General features: G+C 42.8%; 1 protein-coding gene across 1 annotated transcript in view; it reads right to left on the bottom strand.

Moving 5' to 3' along the window:
- Positions 1-26413, bottom strand: part of GRHL2 (grainyhead like transcription factor 2) — a 187545-nt gene that overhangs the window by 15902 nt on the left and 145230 nt on the right. The window contains exons 12-14 of the mRNA XM_008001246.3: positions 21724-21755; positions 11890-11984; positions 6606-6691 (exon numbers count right to left, since the gene is read on the bottom strand). Of these exons, the coding sequence (XP_007999437.2) occupies positions 6606-6691; positions 11890-11984; positions 21724-21755 (213 nt within the window). The remainder of the gene's footprint in view (positions 1-6605; positions 6692-11889; positions 11985-21723; positions 21756-26413) is intronic.

The following is a 26413-nucleotide window of genomic DNA, read 5'->3' as shown; positions in this document are numbered from 1 at the left end:
CCCTGCTGGCCTTGGGGATTAGCCAGAAGGTAGTGGCCAGAGATGCTTTATTTGCAAGATTACTAGGTAAAAATCACTAGAAATGCAGAAAAAAAAGAATTGGAAACTCATCTCACTACCACCATCACCACCACCAAATTCTTTGTCTTTAAAAAGCAGTTTAAAACCTAATTATAACAATAAAGAAGCCAAATTGAATCATCAAAATTATGTGGATGGCTTGACTGATGTAATACTAAACATGCAAATGAAAAGAAAAATAGTCTATATTCTCCAAATGATACCAAGTATGGGAATATTTAGTAACATCTGGCTGATAGATAACTTTTTTCCTTGTTCTATCTGGATGTATAGATCTGTATAGATAATGATTTTCTGGCGGGTGAAATGAGGGTCTGGGGGTTTAGGACTACTGAATAAGAAGAATAATACAGAAAAGTGACTCAACTTGGCATAGATTAAACCGTAATTACATTCCTCTTTGTTGTGGTCAAGAGTTCTTTCCAAAACAGTATGAGGTCAAGGGTAATACAAACAAAACAAAACATGGTAGGCATTTTTCACATGTTGCAAGGAAGGAAACCAAATATTCAAAAATGGACATACTCAAGACTACACAGTCATGATTTGAATTAAGTCAGTCAAATCCCCCAGTCTACCCTCTCCTCTCATGCTGCTGCACTTGCACTTAATGGCAGTGTCCTGACCTCACTCTTACATGGAGACTTCTTTTTCTTTTTCTTTTTTTGGATGGAGTTTCGCTCTTGTTGCCCAGGTTGGAGTACAGTGGCGTGATCTCGGCTTACCGCAACCTCTGCCTCCCAGGTTCAAGTGATTCTCCTGCCTCAGCCTCCCGAGTTGCTGGCATTACAGGCATGCACCACCACAGCGGGATAATTTTGTATTTTTAGTAGAGACGGGGTTTCTCCATATTGTCCAGGTTGGTCTCAAACTCCTGACCTCAGGTGATCCGCCTGCCTCAGTCTCCCAAAGTGTTGGGATTACAGGTGAGCCACCGCACCCGGCCTGGAGACTTTTTTTTTTTTTTTTTTGAGACGGAGTCTCACTCTGTCGCCCAGGCTGGAGTGCAGTGGCACGATCTCGGCTCACTGCAAGCTCCGCCTCCTGGGTTCACGCCATTCTCCTGCCTCAGCCTCCCAAGTAGCTGGGACTACAGGCGCCCGCCACCGCACCCGGCTCATTTTTTGTATTTTTAGTAGAGACGGGGTTTCACCATGGTCTCGATCTCCTGACCTTGTGATCTGCCCGCCTCGGCCTCCCAAAGTGCTGGGATTACAGGCGTGAGCCACCGCGCCCTGCCTGAGACTTTTTTAATGAAGGCAAACTCAAAAATATTATCTCAAGAAAGAACATAATGTCTGCTGAGTGTAAGAACAGCCCAATTTTTTAAATAACAGAACTCCATCCTATCAAGTGGCTTAAATTACAGACTCCAGGAAACCCGTGTAGGCTGTAGGAACACTATCACCATCGCCAAACTGTTCAACAAATCTGCCTCATGTGACACCTTCTGACTCAACCCTAAGTTCCTTGGAAGGAAGGTGGCAACACTATTCTATCAAGATGACAAATCCACATTTCTCAAAAAATTCTCAAAAAATTTTTTTTGGCTCTTTATTCTCCAGTTCAGACTTTCTTCTACACTTAAATAATGCCTGGCTGAGGATAGGGAGTTGGGTGTTCAACAGGAGCAATAAGAGCAGGTTCTCCAATGGAAAGCATTTCAAATATCCCTGATGTGGAAATAGCTGCATCATCAACATCATTGCCATCATCTACTCAGTTAATATCTACTGAGTATGTGTGTTAAACTCATTGAATGCTGTTGATGACTTCATTTTATAGATAAGGAAGTTGGGGCACAATCAACCTTTCAATAATTAGTTCAGGAAGAGAGCAAAACAATGTGAATATTGATATGAAGCAGGTGTTTCTATTTCCAAAACAATTGCAAGACTCACACAAGGCATACTTTTACATTCGGAGTTGTGAATTCTGCTGGCCCTGGAAGACTGAGTTCCTTTCTCAACAGAGAGCATTTGGTCTTCCCAAGCCCTAGACCCAGGCCAATTCCTAAAATCCGCTGGGATGCGGTTATGAAATAATAGTCTGTAGGGACATGTCTTGGTTTAAAACTGCCTTTGCAGAATGTGCAACCAAAAGAGTGTCATAAGGTGACTTATTACCATCCTAAGTGAATACTGCCTGTAGGACCTTAGGGCAGAATCAGACTCTAATACCAGTTCCCAGCCAAGGTACACACCAGCTAGTGGCTCTCACATTAATGTGCTTCAATTCAACCAGGAAGCTTGTTACCAGTGCTAATTCCTGGGCCTACCCCTATAGAATCTGATTCTGAAGATCATGGGTGGGGTTCTGGGATGGCATCTTTGTTTTTTGTTTGTTTGTTTGTTTTTGTTTTGAGACAGACTCACTCTGTCACCCAGTCTGGAGTATGGTGGCACAATCTCAGCTCACTGCAAACTCTGCCTCCCGTGTTCAAGTGATTCTCTTGCCTCAGCCTCTTAAGTAGCTGGGACTACAGCGCATGCCAACACACTCAGCTAATTTTTTTGTGGAGACTGGGTTTCACCACGTTGGCTAAGCTGGTCTTGAGTTCCTCACAGTAATGAGTAGGGAACTATGTTTGTGTTTATGGGAAGCCATTTTCAACCAGTGACAGAGTTCAAAGTGACGGCCTCGGGTCAAGCATAATATCTCTTGATTAATCATGTTTTCTTAAAAGTTAAGGTTTTTTCCTTTTCTACTCACTGAGTATTTTTTCTATCTATATAACTTTCTGCTGTTAAAAACTATAAGCCCCCTCACAATGATATTATTTTGAAATTAAAAGTCAAAACAAAACATGGAGGCCAGGGTCACGTTGCCTTCTTGTCTTGAGACTTTGTTTAATGTGGGGCTTTGGACTGTGGCACGTAAAGATCTTTCTTGGGAGCAGCTTTGTGCCTCTGGGCTCAGGAGAGAGGACCTCCCCACATGACTTCGGAGTTTCAGATGCAGATACCTGCACCATTTCCACAGCCCCGTGCCTCCTCTGAAATTTCAAATGTGTGGTATATTACATAATGGAATCATGAGTAAAAATAACATTCTGCCTTTTGGACTGTAGGAAAGGAGTACTTGAGAAATCCAAAATCTGAGGATTTCTACCCAAACAATGATTCAATAACAAAGGCTAATTTAACTGTGGACTTGGTATATACCAGGGGCCAGGCAGAGTTTCAGATCTCTGTTGTCTCATTTAATCCTCACAACAATCCCACGAGGGAGGTAGTATTATCATTTCCATTTTAACAATGAAGAAGAGGTTAAGAAACTTGTCCAGCTAGCAAGAGGCACAGTCAGAAATAGAACACAGGTTTTCTGAGGCCATGCCCATATGCTGACCCCTAAGCTATACTGTCTGTATAGTACACATGTTTGTTATATTTTACACACACACACACGCTACCAATATACATTTGTATATATCAATATAGATATACAATGTCATATTGTATATATTTATATTATACACATGCATATTACCAATATACGAGTGTGCACTGGTAAGTGTCACTATGGTAAAGTGTCATGCACTAGTAAGGTCCTGGTCTAAAGAGAACCCACACCCTGAAAGGAAACCCTGTCTTACCCCACCCAGGTCCCAAATAAACTTAGGGTAAAACTACAGTGAGCAGGAGCCACTGTTCTTGAAAATTCTACCACCTCATTTCACAGCATGCTACGCCCTCGCTTACACAGAGCCTGCTGTCCTTCATGGCTGCCCCAAAGTTGGCGGGGCTGCTTTGTCATTCCAGACTGCATCACCCGAGGATCCTGGAGGAACTTCTCTTGCACAGCTGTCCCATTTGCATAACTTAGGAAGCAAGGAGATAGCTTGTGTTGGTGCTTCAGTGAAACCTTTTCTTTTTAGACATAAAGGGGAGATGAAATAAGAATTGCCCTAAGAAATCTGACCAGAGCCAGCCTAGGGAACCTGACTTCTCTGTGGCTTACAGGGTCAAAGGATACATCCCCACCCCTCACCCTGTACCTTCAGTAACCAAAGTGAGGCAGGTGTAATGAGCTCCCACTAAAAGGGATCAACAGCCAGATGCTGCTGTGGCAGGCAGGGTAGGCAGAGGTTGCTGAACTACTGTTTAGACGGGAGTGAAGGTGACACTGAGTTCCACTGTGATCCAGTCCAACTCCATCTACAGAACACTTATAGAACTGTTCAGATGCCATGGAAGGTAAAGAAAGACATCAAGGAAAAAGGAAGGTTCGGAGTGTAATGAATCAATTCAGAAATGGTTTAAATCAGAGGTTCTCGCACCTAGCTCATCTCAGAATATCCTCAGGAGCTCATTAAAAATAAAGGTTCCAGATCCCCACTTCCTCCCTTCCCTGATCTACCTGCAATTCAGAAGTATCAGAATCTCTAGAGTTGAAGTCAGAGAATATGCATTTAAGCAACTGCTTCTGTGGTTTTCAAATACCACTGTCCCAGGTAAGTCAGTTTTGGTAATACGGTCTTAAAGGCTAGACTGGAGTACGAAATTATCCAAAGTTGTCCAGAGAGGTCTGAATATTTTGTGAGCTTCCAGCTTAGTCTATCCTCTGGCAATCTTAGACTCATTTTAAAAATCTTGGTTTATTTGAAGAGATACAGATCATATCTTTGTGGCATTGATTTCTGTTTTTGTTTTTCCTTAATGTGAAGCAGATCCAGTAACAACAAACTCCATCGTATGAAAAAATCCTGTGGAACAAAAAAGATGACCTAACCCTCCATCAGTGTGTTTCTTAGACAGAGGTCCTTAGTGTTCTGCTTGGAATTGCCTCGGGACTTGTTAACAACAGATCACGGAGGGCAGCGCGATGACATCGATAACATTCCTACACGGTTTTTAAAACTTTCTGGTGAACAATAAATACTAGATAGACAGATAGATAGACAGATAAATAGATATCACAATTCACCATTGTAACCATTTTAAAGTGTATAATTCAGTGCTGTTTAGTAGATTCACAGTATTGTACAACCATCACCTCTATCTAATTCCACAACATTTTCATCCCTCCCAAAGAAAATCCATTAAGCAGATGCTCCACCTCCTACCCCCATCCCCTGGCAACCACTAACCTGCCATTTGTCTCTATGGATTTGCTTATTCTGAACATGTTCTATAAATTGAATTATACCACATGTGGCTTTCTGAATCTGGCTGAGCAATTCCATGCCTTGGAACATACCCAAAAGAATTGGAAACAAGTATTCAAGCCAAACTTGTCCATGAATGCTTATAGTAGCAGTATTCACAATAGCCAAAAGGTAGAAAAATTCCAATGTACATCAACTGATAAATGGAAATACAAAATGTGGTATATTTACACAACGGAATATTATTTAATCATAAAAAGTGTGAAGTCCCGATTTATACTACAACACAAAGGAAGCTCAAAAAAGAGTATCCCAAATGAAAGAAATGGTGTGATTCCACTTCTAGGAACTATCCCATATAGTTTAACGTTTGGCTTCATAAGCCAAGATGCTTCTCCAATGTAGCAGTTTTCCGAACCAACCAATAATGTTGAACTGTGTTCCTGGCTCAATCACTATAAAAAAACAAATCTTCTACAATATAGTTGTATGGGGCAATGGTGGGGTGTGGGGGTGGGGTGGGAGTGGAGGCAGTTAGAGAGTGTATTCAAAGTAGAGTTCTACTGAGGTTATATTCAGGTGAATAACATATAAACAAAATGTAAAATAACTTCTTGTGAGCCCAAGTTGGGTAATACTAGACAAGACCATGGGTAGGAAGGAAAAGTCTTACTGCAAATCACTATTTAATTCTGCATCCTTTTTTTTTCTTTTCTTTTTTTTTTTTTTTTTTTTTTGAGACAGAGTCTCGCTCTGTTGCCCAGACTGCAGTACAGTGGCGCGATCTCGGCTCACTGCAAGCTCCGCCTCCCGGGTTCACGCCATTCTTCTGCCTCAGCCTCCTGAGTAGCTGGGACTACAGGCACCCGCCACCGCACCCGGCTCATTTTTTTGTATTTTTAGTAGAGACGGGGTTTCACCATGGTCTCGATCTCCTGACCTCTTTATCCGCCCGCCTCCACCTCCCAAAGTGCTGGGATTACAGGCGGGAGCCACCGCGCCCAGCTCATTTTTTTTTTCTTAACCAAGAGATCATATTTTTATTTTGGACCACACCATCACGGCCAGTGAGACACTTGTTAATTATTTTTGTTTTGTATATATTTGGGAGTTAATCATATCTAATTTGGTTTCATACCAAGAGACAAGTGAGAACTCAGTTTCACCTTCCTCCACAGCATCTAACTGTGATTAGCCTTAAACTGACAGAGAATTGGCAGTTTTTCCGTTTCCTTCTCCTCAAGATGCTAATAAGCCTTGACAGTAGTGAGATCAATGCCTCCACAAATCTCAGGTTTTTCTTGTTCTGTACAAAGCTCATTCTGAAGCCATCTCAGTGGCTGCACGTTAGTACATGGATTCCAGAGGAGAGGGGCACAGCAGGTTTCCTGGAGGCTGAAAGGAGCGTATGGCTTACCGCTTCCATCAGGCCCTTCACTGTGGGAGACTTCAACATCAACGCATCGAACACATCGTCAGTCTCCTTCCTCACGTACAAGAGCACTGGAAGAGAAGGGCAAGAGAGCCACGTGACCGAGGGGCTGCACAATTTCACAGCTACTCCAGGGAACTGTTTCCTGTCACACAGGTGTTGGAGTCTGGCACCTCCTGCGAAGCCTCAGACCCCTGGTCCAGACAACATTCAACAAGGGTGACTGAGACATCTCCATAAACAACCTGTGGCTAGGGACTGTTAAGGAGTGATTCGATGAGATAAACCGACAACCTGGCCATAAGATGTTTTGACACAAATGTTCCCATTGGAATTTCTCCAGAGGGGTACATGACATCTCTTTCTGCAACCTCTTTCCTCTGTGTTATTTGTTCCTTTGACAAATATTACTGAATGCCCACCTGGGCCCATAGGTTGTGTGCGCTAGGAGTTGGGGTTGTAGCAGTGTTAGTTAAATCATAGCTCCTGTCCTTAAGGAGATTGCAGTCCATTGAGAGAAGCAGGTGTTCCTCAAATACGCAGACAACTAGACACAGGGTTATGGAGGAAAACGACAGGAAACAGTCCTTATAGGGGCCTGGCCATGACCTGGAAGGGTTGGGGGAAGCTCCTTTAAGGTTCCCTTGAAGGAGAGATCCAGCCTGTGAATTGCGTGTGCATCAATGCAGGCAAGTGACTAGGTGGGGGCAGTGGGGAGAAAGGGAGAAAAGGGAGAGCAAACTCCAGGCAGGTAACCAGCATGTGCACAGGCCTGGGAGGGAGACGGGACACTGTCCGAGCAAGGGGAGGAAGAGGAATAGGATGTGGAGTCCCACGGGGCTGGGTTTGACCCCAGAGTGCAATCCCTGCTGTGGGCCCTGGTCATTTAAACTCTCCAAGCCTTGGTCTTCTCTGTGAAACAGGGATAATAATATCTGCCTCGCAGGGCTACTGTGAGGGTTAAATGAAATAAAAGCCATGTGGCACGCTTAGCCCAGGGCCTGCAGTGGGGGAAGCAGTCGTCATGGTTCTACTGCCCTCAGTGAAGTGGAGTACAGCTTTTCTATTTATTTCTCTGAAAATAATATTCTGAATTTGAGAATGTAGAGAGTATGAGAGATAGTAGGGAGGTCTCGGCTATCTTTAAAGATGTGCATACTGAGGCAGAGAGAGGCTGAGACACTCCCCCAGGGTCCCACAGATGTGACAACTGCTGGCTGATGTTCCTTCTGCCAGCCTTGCCCTTTCTGCCTGTCCCCATCCTTACAGCAGTTGTGTTGCAGCTCAGCTCCCAGAATAAACTTGGAAGTGTCATTCAGAGGCCACCCTCATCCCCACTGAGTGGTCTCCCTCCTCCCAGGGACGTGGCCTCTGATTCTTACTTCAGAGGGAAGGAAGAGGGTTAAGGCTGAAGCCCCACGGCCATCCAGGAAAAATGCAGAGGTCAAAAAACCCTGCCAATTCTGGGTACCAGCGACACTCAGATACCAACAGAGCCATCAACCAGAAGAACAAAGTTGAAGCTAGAAAATGAAATTAGCTCTCATCCAAACTCCCACCTCCTCCCCCTCCTCCCAATCCCGGGGGCACTTCATTAAAGCTGGTTGCTTCACAAGGGCCAAGTCTACACGGGTGCATGCGGCTTCTGCCTGCATTTCCTTTCTGCAGCCAGTGGATGTTCAGTTAGTGTTTGAAGAAAAGAAAAAAAAAAAAGAAAAAGAAAATAAAGTCTCTTCTCTTTACCAAATATAAAAGTAAAACACCAATTAAATAGATAGAATGTGTCTCCAAAGATTTCCAAATTTAGTTCTTTGGAAGGAATATTTTATAGCCTTCATTTCAGCTAAAATAATCGAATGACCTAGTGGCTATTATAAGAGGACGCAATGTTAGCAGCACAAAGAAAAATAATTAGAATACAGGACCTTAGTTATATCCAGATAAGGAAAATTAAAGTCAAGGAAAAAAGCCATTGGTTGCTGCTACAGATAAACAGTCTATAATTCTCTCTGCAGCCCCCAACAGGAAAAAAAAAGTAATTTCCAGCAGGCTGACCCCCAAAGTATATTCTTTTTCTTTGAGATAGAGTCCTGCTGTCACCCGGGCTGGGGTGCAGTGGCATGATCTCGGCTCACAGCAACTTCTGCCTTCCAGGTTCAAGTGATTCTCATGCTTCAGCCTCCTGAGTAGCTGGGATTACAGGTGTGTGCCACCACATCTGACTAAGTTTTTGTATTTTTAGTAGAGAGGGGGTTTTACCACGTTGGCCAGGCTGGTCTCGAACTCCTGGCCTCAAGTGATCCACCCGTCTCAGCCTCCCAAAGTGCTGGGATTACAGGCATGAGCCACCAAGCCTGGTCCCCCAAACCATATTCTATCATGAGCACTGCTTCCACTGGATTTACACATCTCTTCTTTTGAAATCGTGGTCTTTGAAATGATATGGCTGCTCTTCTTGCTTCAGGTGTGGCTGGAAAGTGTTAAAGGGAGCATTGTGCCGTGTGGATGGGCCTCCGAGAGGCACCAGGCAGGGCAGCTCCACCGTTCCCCTGCTGGGCCTGTTGACAGCAACTCCCGAGGTGTGCTGGGCTCACAGTCCACCCCCACAGCTTTCCCAGGGAGCCAGCTTTCATTACTCTGTGTCTGTGGCAGAGCAACTGAAATAATCACTCTGCTGAGAGTCGCAAGAACAACCAGCATGCATCCCAGACATTGTGCGGCCAAAGGCAGGCAGCCACACGGGCAGCCCCCAAGGGACTCCCACCCAGTCACCTCGACAAATGGCCACAAAGGCAAAAACCAATAATCACGGCGTTGGTAATAATTATGCCCATTCTCTCTCTTGGAGAACTTCTAATAAATAAACAACAGGCAAAGTCATTGAGCCTCATTCCCCTACTTGTCAAAGACCAGCTCAGTGGATGCTCCAAGCAAGGGGCCCAGTAACCCCACTGACCTTTTCCAAAGAAAAGTCACTCCTGGGGAAAGTGCCCTTTATTGCTGGAAGGTTACAGCGCCCTCATGTGTCTATGATTCAGATGTTTCAAAGGCCACAGCCCAATACAATTTCTAGTGGCAATTTTTGCGCTGGTTTCACAATCTCAAAATAATCTGAAAAACAGTCTTTGGATTAACCTCCAAGCACTCTGTATGAAGGCTAGCCATAATTAATTTCACCTGTGTGATTCTGTGATTCCTAATTTCCATGTTACTGCCCTGACTCTATAGAAAAGGCATCCAAGAAGGAAGTTCAAATGTACTGGAATATTTGATGGTGAGTCTGTGAAATCAGAAATTTTTTTAAAGATTTGGCTGGGCATGGTGGCTAACACCTGTAATCCCAGCACTTTGGAAGGCCAAGACGGGCAGATCACTTGAGCTCAGGAGTTCAAGACCAGCCTGGCCAACATGGTGAAACCTCATCATTTTTTGGGTGAAACCCCAAAAAATTAGCCAGGCATGGTGTCATGTGCCTGCGGTCCCAGTTACTCAGGAGGCTGAGGTGGGATGATCACCTGAGCGTGGCAGGCGGAGGCTGCAATGAGATGAAATCACAACACTGCCTTCCAGCCTGGGTGACAATGAGACTCTGTCTCAAAAAAATAAATTTTTTTTAAAGAAATTTTTGCAAAGGTTTAAATGTTTCTAATGTAGCATTTATGTATTTATGCTGTTTCCATCCAATAGTGAAGCACTAATTACTTATCCACAGTTATGATAATATCACTTAACTAGTTACTAATAATAAAAACTAACAGTTACAACAGAGTAACTGGCACAGAGTGCTGCCTATGTGGGAGGTGCCTGCCTGAAGCGTCTCCCAGGTGTTAACTCCTCAGTCCTCACACAGCTCTATGAGGATGACACTCCTGCCATCTCCTTTTTACAGATGAGGACGCCGAGGAGCAGAAGTGTGAGGAGCCTCTCCAAGGTCACACAACTGTGGGTGACTGTGGCAGGCTACAGAGGGGTTCTCTTGACCACAGTGCAAATCCCATTACAACAAACAGGAAAAAAATAAAATTTCTCAACAACAAAGTACTTAAGCCTATGCAGATGTTGGGCATATTTAACATGGAGAACTGACTCATTAAAAGTCTGCACAGCACTTTGGGAGGCTAAGGCGGGCGGATCACGAGGTGAAGAGATCGAGACCATCCTGGCCAATATGGTGAAACCCCGTCTCTACTAAAAATACAAAAATTAGCTGGGCGTGGTGGCGCGTGCCTGTAGTCCCAGCTACGCGGGAGACTGAGGCAGAAGAATCGCTTGAACCCAAGAGGTGGAGGTTGCAGTTAGCCAAGAGCATGCCACTGCACCCCAGCCTGGCAACAGAGCAAGACTTTGTCAAAAAAAAAAAAAAAAAATCTATACTGCTGGTAGACTCAGGCAGGAGGATAGCTTGAGTTCACAAGTTTGAGACCTGGGCAACATATTGAGACCTCATCTCTACAAAACATTAGACAAATTAGCCAGACATGGTGGTACATGCCTGTAGTTGCAGCTGCCCAGGAGGCTGAGGTGGGAGGATAGCTGAAAGCCAGCAGGTCGACGCTGCAGTGAGCTGTGATTGTGCTACTGCACTACCTCCTGGGTGACAGAGCAAGACCCTGTCTCCCAAAAAAAAAAAAAAAAGAAAAAAATCCAATACTGGTAGGTCTTGGGTCTCTATAAGCTTCCTCAGTGTTGGCTGCATCAGGATATGGGGGAAATGTGCACCCACACACTTTCCTCTTACTCCAAGGAAGGGCATGGAATCGTATAAGGTATTGACATGTTGGGCAAGACATGAACACAGTCAAACTTTGTTTCTTACCCTCTTGGTGAAGCAGAATAAGACCCTTGACTGGGAGAAAATGAGTAAGTGGTGATGCCACAGAAACCTGAGGCTCATGTATTTGGGTGAGATGAATTGTTTGCATGTATCAAATGAGGCTCAATTGCTAGTTCTTATGAGGTGTGACTGTCACACCCACACAGCAAGAGTTTCATTCTTAACCTTGTACCCCGCTGCTGGCTGAATCTGTTTATTCATTACATTCTCCCAAGGCAAAGGAAAGAACTAGCACCCAGGAATAACAAACGTTTTCTTAAGGTGTTGAAAGGACAGAGTTTAAAGCAAAGGAGAAGACTGTGGACTTCCTGTGTGAAGAGAAAGTCACCAGGCTGGCACAGAGCCATGGGGGCCTGGGCAAGAGGGCCGCAAACTCTTCTTGGGAGAGACACCCCGCATCCTTTCTGGGAGGGCATGCCCCAGCAGGAGAGATACCTCGCTTTGTCCCTTCTTCTTTCATCTGCTTTGAAGGCACTGGACCAAACTCCTCTTCCATGGGCCTGAACATCCGTTTAACCAGGACACTGCCGCTAGAAAAGATAAGCAGAAATCCTTAAGTAAAACCATCAAGGTGTCAAAACACACATTCATGTACATATCAGTTTCTATCTTTTCCTTTGCTTATACCATCCCTATGCTCTGTAACTGGATCCACTCACCAACCTCCTCTTCCCCTTGCAGGTCCCAAGCAATCCCTGTCTGAAGCAGCACACACACCACTATCTTTAGGGCATGGACCTAGCGTGCTTCCCACTGAGGAATATGGATCCACAAAGGTGAGACTTCAAAAGTGGGTTTTCCCTACTCCGTCCTACACCTATCCCTTCTTTCTGCTTAAGATCGGGGCTGGGGGGAAGTAAATCCCTGGTGTCCGTATGGTGTTCAAGTCACATCAGCCCCTCCCAACCGGCTGAGGCCTGGGTGGCCTCCTCCCTTTTGCCAGCCCTCTTGGGAGGAACAGCAGAGACCTCTGGAAATGCTGTCAGCCTGACATGAGTTCTGTGATGTGGCTTTCCTGCCTTCCTGCATTCTACCTCTCTATCTGGCTGCAGCAGATGAGACTGCAGTGGTGGAAGTTCCTTAGACACCCAGACCTCAGCTGCTCAGGCCTTTGCTCTTTCTCAGGAGAGGTTTGCAGTCCCCTTTCCCAGAAGCCTGTGGTGCTGAGGCCTTGCGTGTCCCCAGCTCGGCTGGTTCTGATGTTTCTGCATTTCCTCCCACAGTCCCTGTCCATTCCAGGTATCCTAAGCAAGGGGAGGATTTTTTTTCCTTTTTTTTTTTTTCTGAGAGAGAAACAGAAACTGAGAGAATAGAAGTCATTGATACTGACAAAATGTCCCCGAATGGAATCTGTTTTTCAAACCTTCAAGGGAACAGATGCAGGTTTTTAGAAATTGTTAGTGTCTCTGAAGATTCCTGGGACCCGGTGCTGATCACAATCCCAAAAGACACAATCCCAGATGCCATGATCCTGAATGTTGAAATCCCAAAAATACGATGTGAGGGATTTTAGACTTCAGGGCTTTTGATCTTTTGAGATTTCAACATTCAGGATTAAGGCCCAAGCTTCCAGGGGCCAGGCACGTGAAAAAATGCCAGATGGGTAGCTCCGCACAACTGTTAAGACAGGAACTCTGACACCACGTGACCTTGGTTTAAATCCCCGCCTTACAATTTGCTATAGGAGCCTGGACCAGTTCCTCAACTTTCTTGGGCCTCAGTCTCCTTATCTTTAAAAAGAGGCTGTTAAGAAAATTGAATAAATCCCCATGTGTAAAGCACTCAAGGCTCCCTGATACATAGTAAGCGCTCTTCAAGAGTTAGATGAAGATGATGTGATGATGATTATGACAAGTTGGAGGGATTAGAGGAAGAGAGACCTTGAGAAGAGTAAACAAGGCAGACAGTTTGAAAGATGTTAGAGTTTCCATTTACCATCAGATAGCAGACATCCCAAACAGCCACTTTGGTCACCTGAAGGACTAATGTTGGTAAAGCTCCCTGCATGGGAGATTGACAGTATTATCAGTCCCAAGCTTTCAAGATCATGCAAAACCTTCAACTCTCCATCAGCATTATTGTCATTATGAAGTTATGTATCAATTCTCAAGTGAAGTTAATGGTAGGGTCTAGTGGTAAAAAGAGCACATGGTATATGGCCGGGCATGGTGGCTCACGCCTAAAATCCCAGCACTGTGGGAGGCTGAGGCGGGAGGATCACTTGAGGTTGAGAGGTCAAGACCAGCCTGGTCAACATGGTGAAACCCTGTCTGTACTAAAAATACAAAAATTAGCTGGAGGTGGTAGCGCACGCCTGTAATCCCAGCTACTCTGGAGGCTGAAGCAGGAGAATTGCTAGAACTCGGGAGGCAGAGGTTTCAGTGAGCCGAGATCTCACCAGCCTGGGTGATACAGCAAGACTCCGTCTCAAAAAAAAAAAAAAAAAAAAAGAAGCACATAGTACAAAACTGTGAACAGTCCCCAAAGTATTTCTGTTAAGTCTAACAGTTTAAGTTATTAAACCAATGCTGCCTTAATTTACCTTCTCATACTAGCCGGTCTAAAAGGTATATCTGTCCTTCAAAGTCCTTAATAAGACTTCAGATGTTACAAAGCACATTTCTCCTCTGTCACTGAAGTCTTACGAGCACCCTTGAGCCAGCCGAGGCAAGGACTAATTTTATCCCATTTCAGTGATGACAAGAGGTGCAGTGCATTCAGTGTCAAATGCAGGGCAATGCAACTGATATGTGAAACAGGTTGTTCAGAGAAGCACCTCTGAGGAAGCGACCTCATGATAAAGCTATTCAATAACCCTGAGACAATGAGGAAGGTATGAGAAATGCTCTTCAGTGTCAGCATCCTCTTCATTTATTTCCTAGTAAGTCAAACTATAGAAACAACTAGAGAAAAAAAATAAAACCCAGATCCCAGCTGAAGGTGGTAACTTATGAAAGCTTTTAGGGCAGTGTTCCCTCCACCTTCCTCTCACTACCTTGTCATAAAAGCAGGTCATGTTACTCTGTCCGTCTTGGAACTGAAGTGACCATGGCTTCAGGGCTAGAAGATTTAAAAACCCATTCACAGCAGTCAGTGACCAGTAGGTTAATAATGGGTAAATAGCCTGAAATATCACCAGACACTCCATCATGCTGGGTGAGGGTTCCTAACCTAGTGACTTTCTTTTTCAACAAGCAAGATTTATTTATATTTTTCCAGTTCTGCTGACTTTTGATAGCACCCTGTTCTGAACCATGACCAACTCTGCCATTAAAATAACATCTTGGATAAACCACATTTCTTCTGGGAGTTCAAAAATGCTTTTTCACACTTTCAAATCTGTAAACTTAGTAGGAGTGAATAAGTTTGTGTGGCTCAAATTCAACTGTTTCATTTATTTTCAAAGCAAGGCAAGAAAAGAAGGGCAGCTATGACTGCCCCATTTGACAGATGAAGAAAGCAAATTTCAGGTCTCCTGATGCCCAGTCCAATTGCAGCCCGCCCTCTGTAGCTGTGGGTTCCACATCCATAGCTTATAGCTTCAACAAACCACAATAAAAAAATTCAGAAAAAAATTGCATCTGTACTGGACATGTACAGACTTTTTTTCCTTATCATTAGTCCCAAAACAATATAGTATATCAATTACTTACACAGAATTTGCGTAGGACTAGATATTATAAATAATCTAGAGATGATTTAAGGGAGGACGTGTGTCAGTTATATGCAAATACCATGCCATTTTATACCAGAGACTCTTCTTCAGTCTGTGAATTTTGGTATCCGTGGGAGGTCCTGAGGCCAATCTTCTACAGATGCTGAGGGATACATGTACCACAGAAGGACCGGAGAGCAAGAAAAAGGTGCTTTCTCTGACATCAATTTCCACCCCCCTGGCACAATGTGGGGTTATTATGTAGAATGATTCTAGGCTCAACAGCGCATTCAGCCATTACCTTGTAGGATCAACTCAGGAAAAGCAAGTCCCTCAGGTGTAAAGGTAGTGTTAAGTTTCATCAGAAAAACAGTGGGAAGGTGTCAGGTCTGAACCATGGATCTCTGGCCAGACCTGTAAAAGGCAAGGTTGCAGCCTACCTGCCAGGGTCAACTTCACTAGGCATTGTTTGTCTGCTGAGGAGGTGCCCAAGAAGAGGAAAGAATGGGGTTGCAGGCACCACGGAGACGTAGTTTGCCTATTTCTCAACTCTGCTTGTGGCCTATGTATGCTGTTACCATGAATGCCCTACCTAAATGGAAGTCCCTTGCCCATGTTATCCTCAGAAAAGAAGTCATCTTATATTCAAAGCTGCACAAAGTCTTTCGCATTATGAAGTAGGGTCTAAATCCATTTATTTTCAATGAATTACTCTTTGGGGAAGAACTTAGCCCAAAATGATTTCAATCAATGCTGCTTTAGGATGTTTAATAGAAATCATTTGAGAGAATCAGTAAAAAACCAAAAACAAACAAAAAACACACAACATACATTTAGTAACTATTAGTGAATTATGAGCTCAAAATTGCAAGTCATAAAAAACTAGGTCAGTAGGCCCCAGAGGAATCATTTTCAAGGGTAATATAGATATTTCTGTTTCCTGCTAAAATGTTATAGCTCGTGGCAGACCAATGTTCCAGCCAGGAAGACTTGAAAAGCTGTTGAAAAAAAATTTTTAAATCTTATTGAAGGTATTGGAGAGCTGCTGATGAGGCAGCTGGAACCTGAGGAGCTGAAATCTACTGCAGAGAGGTGAGCTGATCATCAGTGACAACTTCTTCTCTCAAAGCACTTGCCAATTCTTGGTGGGGTGTAGAAGATGAGGCTCAGACCTAAGGGCAAGGATGCTTTCATAGCTTTCAGCAATCTCATAGTGTTTGAGAAACAAAAATTGGGGTTTAGGATTACAAAGGTACCCAGAATTTATTGTCAAACTTCCAGAGAGAAGGGAGGTACAGAGAAGTGAGCCAGACACTCTGTAGTATTCCAGTGAAAGCATTTGCCGAGTTCTTAAGCTGCATAGGACAAGAGAATAAGTTATACAAAAAGCCCTTGAAAAATCATTGAAGAGGTTTTGGCAGTCTCATCACCCTAAGGAGTCAAAAATCAGGTTATCAGGCCTCACCAAAGAAAAAGACCCATAGTAAGTCCTTCATAACTACAACCTAGGGTGAGCCAGAAGTAGTTTGAGGCTAATACAAACTACAACTCAGGTTTGGGTCAGCTCTGCCTCTGACTCAGTTATAGTGATCTGCACCCACTGAGGCAGCATAATCTTCATAAGAAAGAAATATGGTCATATACAATCTCCGTAATTTGTATATACATTGTCTACCATTAAATCAATGTTTATCAAGCAGACTAATAAACAGGACCAAAAGAAAAACAAACAGTAGAAACAGACCCACATATAACATTTATATCAGTTATTTGAGGTAAAAAGTAAATTCAGTGATGAGAAAGGACCTAATGTTGAAGGTGAATTGTGAAGAATTTCAGTAAGTGTATTTCACAAAATGTGATAGATATTTCTAAACTATACAACATGTTTTTCTTTAAATGTATGTGTAATTAAATTAGCAAAAGGTAGTATCAGTAAATCATTGACTCTTTTAGCTATATCTGTAAAGGTTTACCTATTTAGACTGGCCTCAAAACTTTATGTTTTCATCTTCTCCTTGGGAAATTGGGGACATTGCCCACTATTTTTAATCACTTTATATTCAGGTATATTTGGTAATGCGTAACCCACCACCTCCTACGTTTCATGGTTTGCTTGGCATCCCTGGCAACTTTATCAAAGAAAAGCACTTGATTCTCTGGAAAATCATTCTTCTAAGAGAAATAGTGCAGGACTCTAGAAGAATTTTATTTTGTAATCCCATAAAAACTGATAATAAACACAGAGTGATGAGTTTTTAGATTTAACATTATGTTGATTAAATGCACTCACTGTTGATTGGTTAATAATCTCTGACTCCCCAAAAAGGCAATAAATTCTAGCCAAAATGTTTGACTCCATGGAAGATGAGCAGGATCTTGGTCTCCTATTCTCAACAACACTATGATCGAGCTCATGGTTTAGTCTGGCAGTGTCTACAGGACCTCCCTCCTGCAGGAGAGGCAGGGCCCTCTGCTGCAGACACTCAGAGCCTCATGAGTGAAGTCACTTCGGAAGCCAACTCTCAGAATGGTGTGAGACCAACCTGGGGGGTGGCCTGCCCAATGTTTACCTTCTTCTGGCTCTTGTTTTCCTAAAGTCTCAACCATTGATGAGATTATACATGGTGGTTCCAAGGGAGATAATGGTATGTGGTGTGCCTTTAAGAAGCACGGGAGAAAATAAATTCTTGGAGAGAGTTGCGGTCTGAGCATCCCAAGCAGCCTGGAAATGGCAAGATCTTGAAGAGAAACCACTGACCTCTGAACACACGATCACTCAATCTTACCAAGGATCCTAGTGCCCCAAATGCAGTGTAGAAGCCACAAAGCTGCTTGACTTGAAGGGGTCTTGCTGCAGGCTGAAAAAAGAGGACCTCAGCGGGACCCACTGAGGACAGAGGATCAGGGCAAGAGGGGTTTCCAAGAAACCACAGGCCAGATGTAGATGAAGACCAGATCTCCAAAAATAATGGAAATAGAATTTATCATCATGCATGCTATTTGCATATCAACTTGCATATTATTTCAGGGGGGTTAAAGCCTGCTCCTCTTTCTCCATAAGAGACATCCATAAATTCCACATTAAAGGACTATTCTCTATGGAAAAAATATTTGTTTAGCTTCTTCTTTCTTTTCATCTCTATCTCCCTCTCTTCCATTTCTCAATTAAGTATCATTTTTTTTCATGGTCGGAATAGGAATCTTAATAACAATAGCTATGACTTTAAAAAAATCTAATTCCATGTGTCAGGACATTCTATACATTAATGCTTATAATAATGCTAGCAGGTGGGTATTATTATCCTGCTATTTTTAGTTCAGAAAAATGAGACTCTAAAAGATTGTTATTTTAAGTTAAGAACTTCTAAGATCAAAACCAGATTCAAATTGTGGCTAACTAACATGATATTTTTTAAACCCCCAAGTGATTTGATTGTGCAGCAAGAGACCTGGCATTGAGAACTGCTGTCCAAAAGACTCTATTTCTAACTGCCATATTCCCTGCCTACCAGACTGGAAATGCAGAGAAGTCAACACATCTGCGTGATTGTGAGGTTACCAGGAGAGGGGCTCTTGTGTGTTATATCCTCAGTCTGGTCATTGTGTGAGTGATGATTTTAATCACTCATTTGCATACTTGAACATGAATGTGAGCATTAATTAATGTATTAATCAATGTGGCAGGGAGAGGAAAGAACATGGCCAATGAGCAGTCCTGTTGGAAGCTGTACAAATACCAGTGAAGCTGGCACTCCTTAAGGTTAGGTGAACACTTATGGTGGCCTCAGATCTGCTCCCCTCTGCTAGACACACTCATCTGGGCTTGTCACAGTCTAGGTCCTATACTCCAAGGAATGAACCAAGGGTGTGCCTTTGTCAAGGCCGGAAAGCTATCTCAGTGAGGGCCTGTCTCTTGATGCCTACTTTGTAGCCACAGTTCGAGAATTAAGAGGATTAGACAGTAGAGCATCATGGCTAAAAGCCAGTGATGGGAAATACAGCGAGACCCAGGTTTAAATCCTGCCTCTATCACTTACCAGCTGTGTGTCTTTGAACACGTCTCCTAATCTCTTGAAGCCTCAGTGTCCTCATTATAAAATGGGAGTCATGGGAAGTCTGGGAGAATTCAATGAGATCATGCATAAAGCACTTAGCACAGTGCCTAGCCAAGGTATCCAGTCATGTTAATTATTACTTTTACACATCACTATAGCCACACACCTACCATGTCTTAACACTCAGGCTCCAACACTATTCATGTCACTCATTCAAACTCTAGTGAGATGTGTAAGAGCAAAAGATGCAGGCCTTGGGCCTCATGTTTGTACAATAACACAGGGTGAGCCAAGACAGAGAAGCCAAACCAATGGAGTTACAAGTAGGTCGATGGCCATCTAACTGCAGTCAGCTTGCAAGGAAGGACAGTTTGAGGTGAGACAGATTTACAACTGAGGCCTGCACATCAAGGAGCTTTCAGGATCTCAGACCCTTCTCACTCATAATACTAAGTTTTCCCATGAGAACAATAGCATGTTACTGTTGGATGGAATCTTCGAGATCTTATGCAAGATCCTCAATGTCAAATTAAGGAAACCAAAGCCCAGAGATCAAGGAGCTGGCCCAAGGCTTTACATTAGTAAGCGGTAGCCCAGGAGTGGAACTCGGGCTTCCTGAGCTCAGAGTCAATGTTGTTTCTGTGACTCCACATTGTGCCTCATTAAACATGGGAATTACTGATTAGAATTTACAGTGCCAGTCATTTCTGTTCATTCTAACCACTGGGAATATATTATGTATGTGCTAAGATAGAAAGAACAGTCTAATTAGGTATTTAGAAGATTTAGAACTCAGAATTTAGAGGTTAAGTGCTGGATGAGGTTCTGCTCCTCATCAACTAGGGAATCATTTGACTCCTTTGAGATTTTCTGTCTTTTAGGATAGAAGGTGGCAAACTTTTTCTGCAAAGGGGCAGGCAATATTTAGACTTTGCAGGCCATATGGTCTCTGTTGTAACTACTCAACTCTGCTGCTGTAGCAAAAAAGATGCCACAGACAATATATAAATGAATTGACACAGTTGTTTCCAGTAGCACTTTACTTAAGAACACTTGGATTTTATTTAATTTTCATGTCACACAATATTATTCTTCTTTTGAATTCTTTTCAACCATTGAAAAAAATGTAAAAACCATTTGTAGTTTGCAGACTATACTAAAACAGGCAGTGGGCCTAATTTGGTCCTCTGGCTATAGTTTGCCAACCTCTGCTCTAGGAATAAACTCAGCAATATCTGCTCCATTTTGCCAACTGTGAAATGTTTTGCAAGTAAATATATTAATTATATAAGAATAGGGAAGCCCTGGTTTGACTGTAGCTTGAAGAAAAAAGATGTAAAGATTTTAGTGACACATATGTAATGCAACCAAGAACATAAAGTAGCTATTGAAAATGCATGTAGTTCTAGGTTGCTTTGAGTATAAAATAGCATCCAGGTCCTAAGAAGAAATCTTCCAATATAAACTGCAACTCACGTGGTTCAGAACATATATTTATTCTGACCCAGCCAATTTTAAGGAGACTACTAACAAATTTAGTAGTATACCTTGGAGGGAAATTAAGATGTTGAGAAGTAAAACTATATTTTACCAAGCACAGTTGTAGGGAGGAAGGAGATGTTTGAATGATGAGGGAAGATGAGACTTATCCAGAGAGCAGAGCTAAGACCAACGGTAGAAGTCAAAAGAAGGTAGACATCAGCTCAACAGACAAAAGAACTCCCTAAGAGCTGGAATTGTCCAATAGTGTGATGAGCTATCTCACACACATGAACTCTCCATCACTGGGAATTTTCAAGTAGAAAATGGCTGACTGCTTGTCAAATAGGTGGTATAGCTGTTACCATCATCTACAAGGGGAGGTCAGCTAAATGACCTTAAAGTTTCCTTTTGGCCCTAAAATTCTGAGTCTACAAACTGAATTAATGGAGAGAAAGCAATTTGAAGATCTGGTTGCTCCTGAAAGCCTGCAGGACCACATTCAGGATGTGGAGACACTGGGCGTCTCTGTGACTGTCTCTTACCCACAACTGAAAAGGCTCTCAGTCCAATTGATATTCAAACCAGCCTCACTACTGGCCTGCCGGGCTAACTTCTTCTCAGCGAGAGGGATTTGAGGGTTGTGTGTGCATCCCAGACAGTACTGGAAGTAGGGTAGGCTGTCATCTTTGACTCTTGCCTCAAGCTCATCTTGATCTTGTGTTGGGGCCAAACAATAGGTAAGAAGAACTACCAAGAAGATTTCACCAACTGGATTATTGATGAAAGGATGGAATGGAAGGAATGGGTCCCTTAGAAAAACAGCTAGTTATTCAAAGGGGTAGGTCATAGGGAGGAAGCGGGTGGGGAAAGAATCCTGGAAGTAGAAAGTTATTCATTCCTCCAGGCCCCAGCCTCCCTCCCAGATGGTCCCCAGAATCAAGCGTCTCTCAGCTGTGAGTCCTGAGGTGAGAGGAGGGTTTCACTTCCTGCCTAGGGTTATCCAGTGCTGGAAGAGCCATTACCACTGACATGTGCTGACTTGGAGCGTTGAAATGAAAGAACCGAGTGTCTTACCCTTCTCGTTCATCATCCGCATTGTAATACACCTGTGGAACAAAACAATAGGCTTACTGTAGGTCAGAAAGAAATGGAAAAAATATTACGTGATGTACAGACTTTCCTAAGGCATAAACTGTCTCTTAAAAAGGCAAAAGACTGATCTGTTTAATGATGCTGTGTGTGTGTGTGTGTGTGTGTATGTGTATTTCTAAGGAAATCCATATTTAACCTCCTTATAATCTCCATGGAGTTAATTCCTAGATTTTAATAAAATAAGATTGGAAATCTGATTATTTCTAGCTAAAGTCAGTCGGATTAGATTAACTATGGCATTAAGCCAAATCTTACTCTTGACATTAAGGAGATATTTTGGTGGGATCTAAAATCCATTGTTTACAAAGGCTCTGGCTTTGCAGGGTGGGTCCTTTCCTGCCCCCTGTGTAGCACAGTGTCTGGAATCAGCTTGCCTGTGGATCAAATGGGGGATGGAGAGTGGGGTAAGAGGGCAGTGTGACGGTAAGTAGGCCTGTCTACTTACTCCCCAAAGGGGCTCAGGGTATCTTGGCATCCTGCAACCACAGAAATTTAGGAGTCAACAGTCTTCAGGCCAGGAAAGGTCATTTAGCTCTGGAAAGTGTTCCTGGCCAGAAGGAAGATCTCCAAAGACGGACTTTAGGTAGTTGGCATGGCAGAAGGCAGAATCAAATTAAAGAAATTATGAAACATCCTTATTATTTTATAGAAAGAACCATGGGAGAAATCCAGAGGGCATCTGCTATGTATATATGTCCTCTTGACCCAATTATCTGTAAACATTAATTGTGAGTCTTTTGTCATCTTTATCTGTGTGTGTCAGGACTGTTGTGTTTGAGTGAAGAACAGGACTGTTGTGTTTGAGTGTGTTTGAGTGAGTTAGTATCAGGTATTTACATATTAACTCAAAAGTAGCCTCTGATTCTAGTACATTAGTCACTGTCCCTGCCTCTGCCTGGGTGAGAAACAGCTGTGTCTAGATAGACAACCTCCCTGCAAACCTTCTCAAAGGCTCTTGGCAGTTCCTGGGATGCCGTCAAGCATAGATCTAGGTACAAAACAAGACTGGTTACCTGGAACTCTCTGGGAATGAGTCATTCTAGTCATTAGCTCAGATTTCTACAGGAATTTGTCCTCTTAATTTTTTAATGGCTATGGTGGTTTTTGACTGCAGTAGTTTTTGAGATGCTACCAATCCTTGCGTCTCTCTTGCTCCCCTTTCTCTTTCTACCCACTTAAGGGAAACCAGCCATATCCACTGGCCTGCCACTGCTGGCTCTTGTTTTGCAGGTCAAAGTTAGCCAATCTCTGCTCCATCCCCAAATCTAAGGCCATGGCACTGCCTCTTCTCTCCTGTCTTTGGAAGGATCTTTGTATTGTATACTTAGTTTCTTCTTAAACAGAAAACAGAGGAGGTAAGTTTTTTCTTCCCACCGGAAGTCTCAGCATGGCATTCAGAGCAACTGTCATTGGGATGTACAAGGAATAGGACTGCCTAATTTCATGAATATGGAGTAACCCACCTAAGTGAAGGAGGCTGGGGCATTCCACTGGCCATGCGACTGGATTATTTTGATAAAGTTCCCCATGTTGGCTTGTGTTTTGCTGCTTTCTTTAAACGTGGCATAGTGCATCTATCTGGCCTGACTACTGGCCTCTGCAAAGTTGGTTGGTGACTCAAAGATGGAAGCAGCCTTCTCTTAGGTGTTTTCTCACCCTCCAGAATGTTCTTTACATCACTGTCCCTTCTTTGTCATTTCTCCTCCTTGCTCATAAGGACCCACTATTTCTACCATGTCAGCTGTTGGGCCCATTGCACTAACTTAATTTTTAGAGCATGTTTTTCAAACTTTAGCGTGCATAAAAATATCTGGAGACTTTATCGTAAATAAAAATTCCTGGAACTCACTTGGGGAATTTTAACTCAAAAGATCAAGGATGGAACTCAGGAATCTGAATCCTTATCAATAACTCCTATGATTCGGAAAAAGTTTTTTTTTTTTTTACAAACAACAGTGCAAGAAATGGTTTCTGAGTGTGTGAGAGAGGAGAGGAGTCCTCCTTGGGTTCAAGAGCTTTGAGGAAGGTTGATGCAAGCAAAGTAGACATTATCTAAAAAGACAATGCCTCTGCATCCCACCATTTTTCCCAATCTCGCCTAATCACATGACCTTTAAAGGCATCCAGACAAAAACAGCCTGAATATCAGGGCTTCAATATCAGGTGAGTGAGACTGAAGGGCTCCATAGTGCCTGCACATTGGATTTATTCCTTCATAATAGTTTTGATAAGTGTCTCAAGAATATTTCAATCCACATGTGAATCAACGAGATAATGGGAGAGGTGGGGGGCAGGTAGCCTGACAGCGAAATACCCACTCCCCAAGTCGTGTCCTTGAGTGAACAAGAACTGCTGCCCTGTAGCTTCAGCATAGCTTGGGAGTGCCTCACTGCCCATGAGAACCACAGGGCTGCTGGCCCTGCAGTTGTATACAGCTGCAACGCAGCTGATTTTAGCAAGTCTCAGGACTGCAGTGGTTTTTGAGATGCTACCAATCCTTGCGTCTCTCTTGCTCCCCTTTCTCTTTCTACCCACTTAAGGGAAACCAGCCATATCCATTGACCTGCCACCGCTGGCTCTTGTTTTGCAGGTCAAAGTTAGCCAATCTCTGCTCCATCCCCGAATCTCAGGCCATGGCATTACCTCTTCCCTCCTGTCTTTGAAAGGATCTCCCAGGCATCTAGCTTTTTTGAGAAAAGGCAGTCTGAAAGTCCCTAGCCACTGTCCAAGCTCCTTTCCTTCAGCTAAGCTAGCTGATCAATCACAAGATAGTCACAGGTTGTTCTAGGGACAGCTGAGTGTGTTCCTTTGTTACCAGAAACTCAGGGCAGGCTTCTTCATTGATCCTCCTCTCCGAATCCAAGGCCATGGGAGAAGGTTGAGAGCTCCGAGGAAGGCCTTCAGATATACAGGGGGATATATAGGCAGGATATACAGGGGGGTGCTGACTGGGCTGCCTGGCAAATGCTGAAACCAACAGACTGAAACATCTGCACTTTCCTTCTGATTCTGCCTCAGGCTGACAGCCGGGCTCATGACACCTGGGGGCAGGATAGGTCAGTGGACTGACAGTCAAGAGCAGCCAGATAGGGCCACTTTTCCTCCTCAGATTAATTTACACTTTGTATATTTTGGAGAAATCTTGCCAAAAGAACAGGTCAGGTTGTTAGCTTTGACATGGAACTGAGGCCGGAGTCATGACAGTAAACTAAACAATAAGAACAATTTAACTCAATTATCCCTTCTTCTGGAAGGCATGGAAACCTAGCTCCATAAAATCCCATGGGGCACAGACAGTGCAGACACAAATCATCACCATGGTCTTAGGAATTAAAAAAAATAGGTACTGGCATGCTTATCTTGATAAATTATAAAATTCCTCCTCCCCACTTTGTGTCCTTGTTCTTATTCAACAAGTAAGACAGGATGAAAATGTTAAATCAGTTTTTAGTGTTAATGTGTTTTCAGAAACAGCTATAGGCATTTTATTACCATGTTGGGTCATGAATAACAACAAAAAAGCCATGGTTGTAGAGTTGCTCTGTCTCATGAATCTAATGAAAGAACACAGAATACTGGGGGGCAAAATACATCTAAAAGAGAAAGTAAAGCCAGTAGTGATTTCTCTTCCTACACTAAGGTCAATTCCAATGAGTGTCTGCATGCTTAGAATGGAAGAAAAACTTAAATGTGTCAGTATACTCCTATTTCTCAAAACAGATGTTTCCTCAAAGAACTTTCGGTTTAAAAGAAAACTCATCGAATCAAAAATTCATTAAAACCCAATTGATTTGGTGAAAAACAATTGTTAATGCTAAGGAAATAATTATTTTTTTCTCCTTTTTCACACAATTTTTTTAAAATCACATAACAGAAATAATACTAAAACCAAAAACAAAAAATCAGCCATATCTCATAACCCTGTAAAAAGTGTTGCAATTTTTCTTGCTCCCTTCAAATTCAGTTATATATTTTGGGATCATAATATGAACACAAATTATTATTCTACCTTTTTTTTTCCACTGAACATTATCATAACTAGGTCCCATGTTGCTACGTAGTTTCCATAATCAAAATTTTAGTGACTGCATAATATTCCATCAACTTGAGCTACCATAGTGAGTTAATTATTGGACATTTACGTTAGTTTGAAATATTTCGTTTCACTTGTAGATATAACTAGAAGACAGAAATTATTTCTTAAGGGGGCTTGTCTACAACCTCATTTTTATTTTGATGTGAAATGATTTACCTATTAAATGGGAACTTTTTATTTACTAAGCGAAAATTTGTTGAATGAGTTTTATTTAAGCTGAGACTCCCCTTGTGCAACTTTATGAAGTTATAGGTGCAGTTTAACTTCCCACCATTAGGTGGAGCTCTATTGTGTCAGGATAATCCCCGCCATGACAAAGCTGACAGAACAAAACTTACAGGTTATCAGCCTTCTCGCTTTCTTTCTCTTCCACGCTTTGTCAACACTTCAGTAATATCAGCTTACTCTCCTCTTCGACTTAGTTTCCTCTCCTGAGACATTCCTTTCTATAAAAATGCATTTACTATAGGGAATGACATTGACTTTTTCTCTAGTGAATGGAAGGTAAGTTATTTT

The sequence above is a fragment of the Chlorocebus sabaeus genome, chromosome 8 (assembly GCF_047675955.1).
Source record: "Chlorocebus sabaeus isolate Y175 chromosome 8, mChlSab1.0.hap1, whole genome shotgun sequence".
NCBI classification, from domain to species: domain Eukaryota; kingdom Metazoa; phylum Chordata; class Mammalia; order Primates; family Cercopithecidae; genus Chlorocebus; species Chlorocebus sabaeus.
The sequence above is the reverse complement of the archived record's forward strand: the minus strand, read 5'-3'. Positions and strand labels throughout refer to the sequence as shown.